The sequence below is a fragment of the Ostrea edulis genome, chromosome 2 (genome assembly GCF_947568905.1).
Source record: "Ostrea edulis chromosome 2, xbOstEdul1.1, whole genome shotgun sequence".
Classification (NCBI taxonomy): domain Eukaryota; kingdom Metazoa; phylum Mollusca; class Bivalvia; order Ostreida; family Ostreidae; genus Ostrea; species Ostrea edulis.
Window position 1 is genome coordinate 93,001,907 of NC_079165.1, and position 10,157 is coordinate 93,012,063.

At 35.8% G+C, this 10,157-nt stretch overlaps 1 protein-coding gene across 1 annotated transcript; it reads right to left on the reverse strand.

Moving 5' to 3' along the window:
- Nucleotides 1–381: 381 nt before the first annotated feature.
- Nucleotides 382–9,917, reverse strand: LOC125680141 (uncharacterized). The gene is made up of 3 exons (XM_056153522.1): nucleotides 8,389–9,917; nucleotides 6,030–6,049; nucleotides 382–1,807 (listed from the first exon to the last, which is right to left on the reverse strand). Exons 1-3 carry the CDS (start codon nucleotides 9,865–9,867, stop codon nucleotides 382–384), a joined length of 2,925 nt encoding a protein of 974 aa, XP_056009497.1. The 5' UTR covers nucleotides 9,868–9,917.
- Between the last annotated feature and the right edge of the window lie 240 nt (nucleotides 9,918–10,157).

Here is a 10,157-nt window from a genome sequence, read left to right on the forward strand (position 1 = left end):
ATCATGCATAATCAACGATGTGCAAGACAGAAAAATCTCGCATGACTGTCTCATACCATCACAGATTAATGTTCGTTTCATACTAAACATTTTATCTGAATACCACACGGTAAATTGTTAAGCAGATTACAGTTAGTGAGTTACTAGGCATCACTGATATTTTGAACTAAAACAAATACTTGTACCTATCAAAACGAGCAGAACTATAGCTACGTGTATTTACATTCGTCAAGTGTACGTAATTGAACATCACATCCGGGTAAATAAAACATCACACCCGGGTAAATGAAATACCACATCCGGTTAAATGAAATATCACATCCGGGTAAATGAAATATTCCATCCGGGTAAATGAAATATCACATCCGGGTAAATGAAATATCACATCCGGGTAGAAGCAAGAGGAACTAGAAAGGCGACGGAGATCAACGCGATGAGGATAAAGAACAGAAATAGAAAGAAAAGATCAACAGCTTTGCCGACGTCTGACCACTCCATTTCTTCATCGTCTTCCGTTTCATCGTCACTTGCAGCAGAGTCCTCGCTGTCGCTGGGTTCATCAATGACTCGAACTTTCTGGTTAATGTTTCCATTTCTGTGTGTGACCTGTTCCCTAAGTTTTGCCCACCTGCCTGCTGGACTTCCAGAATCCACCACGATGACCTTGGATTTCGAAGTTGGGGGCTTTTTTAAATCTGTTTGTTCTACTTCCTCTGTCTCTTTCTTGCAACAACAGCGACATTGCACAACGGCTACCAATCGTTTCAACCATTTTGGCACCGGATCTTCATCGGTGCGGATGTAGATGCGTAGAGATATTATAGTCACGAAACAGATGAAAGCACTCATCATCAGCATGGTGATCAAGAAGTAAGCAAAGATGGACATGGGACTCGATGTTTTCGGAAGATTATCTGATATAATGGTGACGTAAACAGCGAGAGTCAGAAATACCGTAACAGAATACCCTACCCTTTCACCGGAATCGGCAGGTAATACAAATACCATCAAATTCAGAAAAGAAAGAAGTTCGATGGGTAAAACGATGTATTTAAGAAAAAAACTAGGTTTTCTTGCGAGTTGCAAAGTATATTTAGCAAAACTCGAGTTTCCTTTGGCCTCTTGGACACCAGTAGAAGATTTTATTTCCCATATGTCGCTACCTTGAAATTTCGATGTGTCGACAGCAGTGGACGACAGGTTAAAGGTTATTTCCGTTGGTTGATACCCCCAAGGAGTGAATACAACATCACAGCTTTGGATATCCCACGGGTAGTTTGATACGTCCACGCTGCAGGCAGTTCTTGTCACAATTCCCGGAAACCACTCCATGTCTGCCTTTGCTCCTGAGCTCAACACTGTAATTCTCACATAATAGTTAGAATCCCCCACCGAATTTAAAGCATTCACTGAATTGAAAACCGTGATAGGAGGCTTCCATACTTCATCCTGTGGTATCAGAACATCTGTGAATGAGTACGTTGGAGGATTTAAAGATGAAGCGGTCAAGTAAGGGTCAAGAACAATATCATCTGTCCATTTGATACGAAGTGTTCCAACTAGTTCCAGATGACCAGCAACTTCATCAAAATCACTTAACGAAATCAAGCTCAATTCCATGTCCACATAGATAGTGTCCGACAAGGCATCTCGTGGGAAAATTTCCTGCCGGTAAGTACACGTACTTGTAGAACAGAAGGTGTCGTTTATCCAACTCCATACATGATCAGCAGTGAGACTGGAACCGACATCAAAACCAATACAAAGAATGAAGAGAATGGGTAGAAGATCCCCCATTATCGGACACCTTCAGCCGTAATGATAAGCTTATACAAGAAAGTCTTCAAATAATTCAGTTATTTTAAAGTCATCATCCATGAAAAGTACTGAAACTTTTCAATGTTTTCTGGCTAACAATGGAGCATTCAAAATATTTCCTTTCATTGTCTCCCTGTTGTATAGCAGTGAAGTGAAGTGTATTGACGCGGTATTGGATTTTCGTGGCCCCCAGTGCTGGACACAAGGAGGAGATTATATATCATATTTGGTGCATATCAAAAGTAAAAAGACTACAATCGACAGCATTCAATTATTTCACATTTAAACCTTATCCAATTTCTCTGAATTTGAGTAAATTCTAGAATCAAGAAGATTCATTTTTCCCAAACTGTAATTTTCAAATATTTTATTCTTACACTGAAAATGGTAATTTTTCATACCGTTAATGGAATAAAAGCCACAACCCACACGTTTCATCCAAAGCTATTTGTATGTATTTACACCAGTAGGATATGAGACTAATTTCTATGTATTTACACCAGCTAGATATGAGACTAATTTCTATGTATTTACACCAGTTAGATATAAGACTAATTTCTATGTATTTACACCAGTTAGATATAAGACTAATTTCTATGTATTTACACCAGTTAGATATAAGACTAATTTCTATGTATTTACACCAGTTAGATATAAGACTAATTTCTATGTATTTACACCAGTTAGATATAAGACTAATTTCTATGTATTTACACCAGTAGGATATGAGACTAATTTCTATGTATTTACACCAGTTAGATATAAGACTAATTTCTATGTATTTACACCAGTAGGATATAAGACTAATTTCTATGTATTTACACCAGTTAGATATAAGACTAATTTCTATGTATTTACACCAGTAGGATATGAGACTAATTTCTATGTATTTACACCAGTAGGATATAAGACTAATTTCTATGTATTTACACCAGTAGGATGTAAAACTTATACGGTACCAATTTTGATGCACCAGATGCGTATTTCGACAAATAATGTCTCTTCAGTGATGCTCAACCGAAATGTTTGAAATCCGAAATAACTATGAAGTTTTAGAGCTAACTATAGCCAAAAACAGCGTGCCAAAAAAGTGGAGCCAAATTCGTCCAAGGATAAGAGCTATGCATGAGGGAGATAATCCTTAATTTTGAAATGAATTTCTAAATTTTATAACAGCAATTAAATATACATCCGTATTTTCAAGCTAGTAACGAAGTACTTAGCTACTGGGCTGTGGAGACCCTCGGGGACTAACAGATATAAGACTAATTTCTATGTATTTACACCAGTTAGATATAAGACTAATTTCTATGTATTTACACCAGTTAGATATAAGACTAATTTCTATGTATTTACACCAGTTAGATATAAGACTAATTTCTATGTATTTACACCAGTTAGATATAAGACTAATTTCTATGTATTTACACCAGTTAAATATAAGTCTTTCTATGTATTTATGACAGTAGGATATACCGACTCCTTATATACTTGTAACCACCATGCTGTTGCGAATACATGAATTGGGCATTATATAGCTGTCATTTTGTCACTAAAAATTGAAATCAATGAAAATTGCTCTGTATCATAGATTTCAGTAATAACACCAGCATTTTTAATTATTTCAAACACTTTTTAACATCAAAGCCGGCACATGGATATGTCATTTTGGTGATTAAATAATTATTGTCTTGCAAAACAATAATTCTTCGCCCTATATTTCTTTACACTAAAAGCGGTTATCTAACGTAGTTTTATTAGATTTCTCTTGTTTTTGTACAAAATAAATGTTTGTATTAGTCATTAATATACAATACCTATGCCATTGAGAGATTTTCAGAAAAAGAGAGATCACTTTCACAGCTAATGCCCTATATATATATCAGTCCGGTCCTATGTTCAAAATGCGTTAATGATAGGGTTCGAATATACAGATCTATTTTATAAAAAAAGAAGGATTGAATCAGTCAATAATAGTATTTATCATATCATTAGAAACACAAGTAATGCCACATCAAAGTTTCACTTTCTTTTAAGTCCTCCTCGGAAATAACCAAGTAGTTACGATTACGTCACGACACACAGGTGACGTTTGTAATAAATGTCCTATTTTGATTACGATTACGTCACGACATACAGTTTTATATAAATGTCCTATTTTGTCGTTATCTATACTACTACTGTTTATATTCTCTGTTTTGTTAAGAAAAACTTCATCAAATGATAAGAAATGATCTCTGATTCGTCCAGGCGATCTGATTTGGTTTGTATCTCAGATTGAGTTCACCTTAACGTTTATTCGGGATTTCCATCTTGACCAACCATAGATTCTCTGACATTTTATCGACCAATCAAATTGCACGTTTTAAATCACATATCGGTATGTCAAAGTCAATACCAGGTCGAAACCATAGGGCGTACTTGTTTCAGAAATCCGGGCGACGACCCGGTTCACTTTTATCACGTGACGTTTTGACCCGGTTTGTCTTGCGAAACGAGTGGGAAATCGGCCGAATATATATCAAAATGTAAAAACAAAAGTTATGTATTTTTCGAAGAACATCTGCATAACAGATTTCATAAAATGTAACCCATGCAAGTTTAAAAATCATAATTGATAATCAGTTTTATATTCAAACATTTTGTTCACAAACACTGCAGACTGGGCTGTAACTTCCACAGAGAAGAGGTGTTGATCGTATCATTCAGCATTCGGAAACAAAAATGTCAATAAACTTACCTCTTAACTCACTACTTTTTGCTAATTGAAATTTAAACTTTTTTAATGAATGAAAATTGATAAATAACGAGCTAGAAAATGTTTATCTATATTTTCCGCCATGTTGTTTTCCATGTGCCCGCTCTAAATTTATCGGGCGATCCAGGCTACTTTTCGGTCGACCGGCGGCTTAAAAATAAAACAAGTTACTTGCCCGCTTCCGGAAGTATGAACCGGCTTGACCCGGGCGATGAAACAAGTGCGCCCATTAAGATTTTGGAACTCTTTTGAAAATGATGAAGTTACGAAATTGTGGACCAGTTAACTCTAATTGTATAATACAAATTAGTGATGGCTAAAGGCGATTCATTTCTGATACAAAAAAATATCTGTCTGATTTAGATATCATTAAATGATCAGGGTTTTTGATACCCTTTGATTGGTTCAGACGATCCTCTGTGGTGTGTACCCCCAGAATGAATTCACCTCAAAATTAACGTTGGGGACGGGACGGGGTATTCGGTATTCCCCTCTTGACCAACCATAGCTTTGTTGACATTTCAATCGACCAATCAAATTGCGCGTTTTACAGCATATATCAGTAAATATAATGGTTTTACCAAACATTGCTAATTATGGTCTAATCACTATCAATCACAATGTAAAATTTTGAGAATAGATTTCATTACTGGTACAGTTTCTAGGTTTTGCCTGTTGAAATATGATTGTTTATAATGTGTTGCAATACACGTTTTTATTTGTTTAAGTAATTAGGAAAATATTGTGCAAACTGTTGTAAAATTCCCGCTCATTCAATAAAGCAGTTACTGACTTTTCATTCGGTCCACTTACATTGTAATATTATAAGGACCTAGTCAGGTATTGATTGACCTAGGCCTTCGGCTTTGGTTAACTAATGCCTGTCTAAGTCCATATAGTCATGAGCAGACCTCATAAAAAATCAGTAATTGTATATTTTCATTAGAATGTTGTAAGGGAATATCGGAGTAACAAAAAAATTATTAGATTAAATTTGAATTAAATAAGCGAAAAAAGAGCAGTAGAGATTTAGATGAGTTGATTGTTTATCAACAATTCAGCATCTTTCAAGAATGACCGCATCAAGCAAATTTATTCAGAATTCGATTTGTTTACAGGTTTTATAGAGAGGCTGTTAAAATCATTATGGTTTTGTTTTCTTTCATATTTTTCTTATCTGAAAACCCGCGGCCGTCGAAATGAAAGCGCCATACTGTTGATATTTATCAACATTAACAACATTATTGATAATACATGTAATAACACAATTTTTTAGTTTAATTATTTTATTAGAAATAGTCTGAGTATAACACATTTACATGTGCCAATTTAAGAGCAAAATTCCATTTGATATAAAGCGCATAGAATGACCAATGCTGTATGAGCAGTACATGTAGTATCTACCAAGTTTCATCAGTTATCCATTTTATCTAAAGAAAATGACCATTCTCACAGATGACCTTTCTCCATATACTGTAAAGAGGAAAGACTTAGTTTTCATTTATGCAATAAATGTCAAGTTTCATAAAGAGAGAAACCATGTAGATAATAAACTGAAACTGTCAAAGTTCAAGTAGAAAAAAGAACTTGCCCAGTGTATTTTCCACCACTGAACTGGTTCCCCGCTGATTGGTGCTACACACACGAGAGAAGGGAGGTCAACAGGGTACCAGTCTATCCTACCACCCACCACGACGCCCCGAATATGTATTTTTCAAAAGAATATATTGCAAATTTCATGTTCATTTTAATCGTTTCCAACTGGTCTTCTTGAGAGAAAATCAGATTGCTTTGTAAACATGTCATTAAAGAGCAGGTTGACTTCGTGAAGATTAGGCACAGGCATGGATCCACAGACTGATCCTGATGGTGTCACTTGCTGTCTTCTAGAAGACACTTAAAACGATTGTGTTTTAACAGAGAAAAGAAATATTCTTACGATTATTCTGAACTGGTCCATGTAAGTTCTTTTTGTGATATAATTTGGTTATTTATGTATTTGCGACAACATCCTCTATATATGAGCTCTCCGAGTAAGCTTATTGTCAGATATTGTACTTCGTTTATTCTCACGTATGCACGTATTCAACTATATTATGTGTAAGTAAGTTAGTATGTGATTTATTATAGCTACATGTGTTATCATACATACAACATTTCGTATAATTAAATGCGAATTAAAAACACCCATCGGACCTACACGTAAATCTCACTGTGATATACGGAAATAATAACAATGCAAATATAATAATTACACATGGTGTTTTCTGTAAATCAAAGAATGTCTGTAAATATAAGCTGAATGTATAAACTTGGCAGTTTGTCAAGGGAAAATTGTTAATAGAAAAATAATACAATCTAAATTTTACAGATGTAACGTTGGGTTACCAGCAATACAAGTAAAATGTCCGCTCTGAGATTTGAGTATGCAGTACAGTACAATGTAGAATGCTAGTAAAATGTTCGCTCTGAGATTTGAGTATGCAGTACAGTACAATGTAGTATGCTAGTAAAATGTTCGCTCTGAGATTTGAGTATGCAGTACAGTACAATGTAGAATGCTAGTAAAATGTTCGCTCTGAGATTTGAGTATGCAGTACAATGTATATGCTAGTGAAATACCCGTTCTGATATTTGAGTATGCAGTACAATGTATGTGCTAGTAAAATGTCCGTTCTGAGATTTGGTAGCAAAGTCTACACAATCTAAAGAACACAGAAGAAAACTATTATCAACTGGAAATATTACGGAATTATGTAAACTTGGTAAATGCCTATATAAATGTTCATCTATTGGATCTCAGTTATTATAAGATTATCCTCAGTATCTATTCTATCCTGTCCATGTACATCAGTATGATATATTATGTTCTGTTATCATTTCATTGTATAAGTTAAGTTGTTGTATATAATTTATACCTATGAACTGTATGGTTCTTGGTCAATAAACAATACAATACAATACAATACAATACAATACAGAACACGCGTAACTGGTCTCTACACTGTACAATCTGTCAGTTTATGAGAATAAACCTTTGTCTTTGTCTCTTCACTGTATACCGGGACAGCCATTGCTCAGGATAGGAGTTTAAATGTTTCAAATTAAAGTCTTTGAAGACTAATTTCCCGACAAAGTGCCAATTACATTGTCATACTGTTAGGTTCACAGATGAGCAAATACACTTTAAAATTAACTGAACATTGGTCTGTGATTTTAATTAGAAGTCTTTATCTTATATATCATGCCACATCTTTAAACCTGGGAACTTGATCATAATTACGATCACTACCGCGGAGTCACGCTTTTGGCTCCTTACAAAGAAAATCACAACTTCTTATCTTTGCATCCCCTCTAATACAATCCCAATTTGAAAGACACCATAAAAATTGCAACATAGAATTAGAAAATATTGAAATATTTTTCTTTACTAAATTTACATCATTTGTGCGGCGAATTTCCTTAAATCGCAAATTTGACATTTAAAAAAAGTATATACAACAATGATCGGTATAAATCACTGAGGTTTTGTACGTTGTCAACCTAATGCATATCGTATATTATTTGTTGGACATTAAGTAATCAAAATTTGACAAGTAAGCCATTGATTACTACATGTATGATATATGGTAAATACCCAATAAAGCCAAGTCCAACAAAAATATGGTTTGAATATCAAATAATCATTCATTTTTTTTTCCAGTTTTACGATCTAAACATGGCACATGTTTACAGAACATGTTTGCAATGTTTTATATAAGCACAATAAACTCAGACAAAACCCTAAATGTAAACAGAAAGTTGTGATATTACATTTGAGCAGCTAATGGAACCAAAAACATGACCGCGATGGCCACACTACCTCCCAGGATAGCAAGAAAAGAAAACATGTCCAGTGTACCCGCCACAAGTTTCCAGTCGACGTCATATCGATTTTCGGGTGGTTCATCGCTGGAATTACTCGCAGTTTCCTCAATTTGAGACCGAGATCCCTTCCCCGACCTCCCTCTCATTGTCTCCAATGCCAGTTCGTCAGACTTCAACAATGGCGTCTCGTCTTCATCCTCGTCTTCCTTCGTGCAGACCAGACAGTTAAGACAGGCTATAAAGAGGGCGATTGGGGTTGGTACCCGGTCGTCTTCATCTTTTAGGTAAACACGAAGAGTGAAAATTGTTATGATAGTTGCCACTGCGCTAACAACGACCATCGACATTAAATAATAACTGAGAATCGCCATGGGCTCGGAAGTTCTCGGCATTCCTTCGGCAATTAGCGACAGATATACTGCAAAGGTCAAGAAAGAAGTCACGGAGTATCCAACTCTTTCACCACTCTCCAACGGTAAGATAAACACCAGAGCGTTCAGAATACCCAGAATGATGATTGGCAAGAAGAAGTTGACTAAGTAGTAGGTGGGTTTTCTTGATAACGAAATTTCCATTTTCACAAACGATCCACTGTCCACCGTTTCTTCGATAAGTTTTGTACTAGTAAGAGTCCATTCGTCTGATGCCACATAATCCGTTAAATCTAAGGTTGTTGCGGATGGTTCAAATTTTACCTCCTGGTCAGTGAAACCCCAGTGAGTAAATGTAATGTTACAAGATTGCTTATCAAACGGAAAGAACCCCACGTCCACTACACATCCAGTTTTTGTCACCACCCCGGGTTTCCATTCCATCAGACCGTATCCGTAGTATTCTTGAGATGAATTCGTTATCCTGTACATTCGAACATAATTTGAAGTATCTCCAACGGGAACAATAGCTGACGCAGAATTGAAAAGGGAGACTGGCGGTTTCCATAAATACCCATTAGGAATAGTAGTTTCCGTGAAGCCTCCATGGTCATCTTCGTCATAAGCATTGTCCACCAGCTGATCATACCATGTTATAGTAAGTACCCCAATCACCTCCAAAGTCCCAGCCACCTCATCAAAGTCGGTGATTGATGTCAAACTGAAGCCAATATCTACTTTGATTGTCTCAGTAAAATCACTTCTCGGAAAAATTAGCGTGTTGTAATCCGCTGTCGATTTCGTGAATGTATCCTCGATGAACGTTGTCATCTCCGGAGCCGTGGAATACACCCGCGTATAAACATTGCTACTACTAGCAGTAGTAGCAGCAGCTTGGTTAGAGGCTTGCGTGGTAGCTTGGTTATTGCCGTTGTTGCCGTTGTTGCAGCTGTTCCCGGGACAATTGTTGTTGTTTGCTTGTGCAGGTGTTGACGACGAATCACGGCAAATCATAAAAAAACACAAAAAGGAAATAAAGCGCAAATAAGGCATTTTCTCCAGTATCGAAACTTACAGAGCACAGGTACGTAACAACTAAGCGCTGTAATATGTTTAATCAACCCTTTGTACCATTTGTTTCTTATATTGGGACATTTAAATTATTCAAATGAATGCTTCGAAAAGGTACGGTTGTTTTGTGTAGATATATCCGTGCTTTACATATCAATAATTAATCTTTCTTAAACTATTCATTAAATTGGTCTGTAATTATTTTTATTTCTGTTTGTAGCCTTTTAAAACATAAATTAACATACAAGACAACCGTCATCCTTGTATTCACA

What these genes read in the sequence shown, in the direction of transcription:
- LOC125680141 (XM_056153522.1), bottom strand. Translation starts at nt 9,867, where the DNA reads ATGCCTTATTTGCGCTTTATTTCCTTTTTGTGTTTTTTTATGATTTGC. An exon ending in TTCCATTAGCTGCTCAAATG is followed by an intron (nt 6,050 to 8,388) that starts TAATATCACAAC and finishes TCCTCTTTACAG; the next exon opens with TATATGGAGAAAGGTCATCT. An exon ending in TATATGGAGAAAGGTCATCT is followed by an intron (nt 1,808 to 6,029) that starts GTGAGAATGGTC and finishes TTACGGCTGAAG; the next exon opens with GTGTCCGATAATGGGGGATC.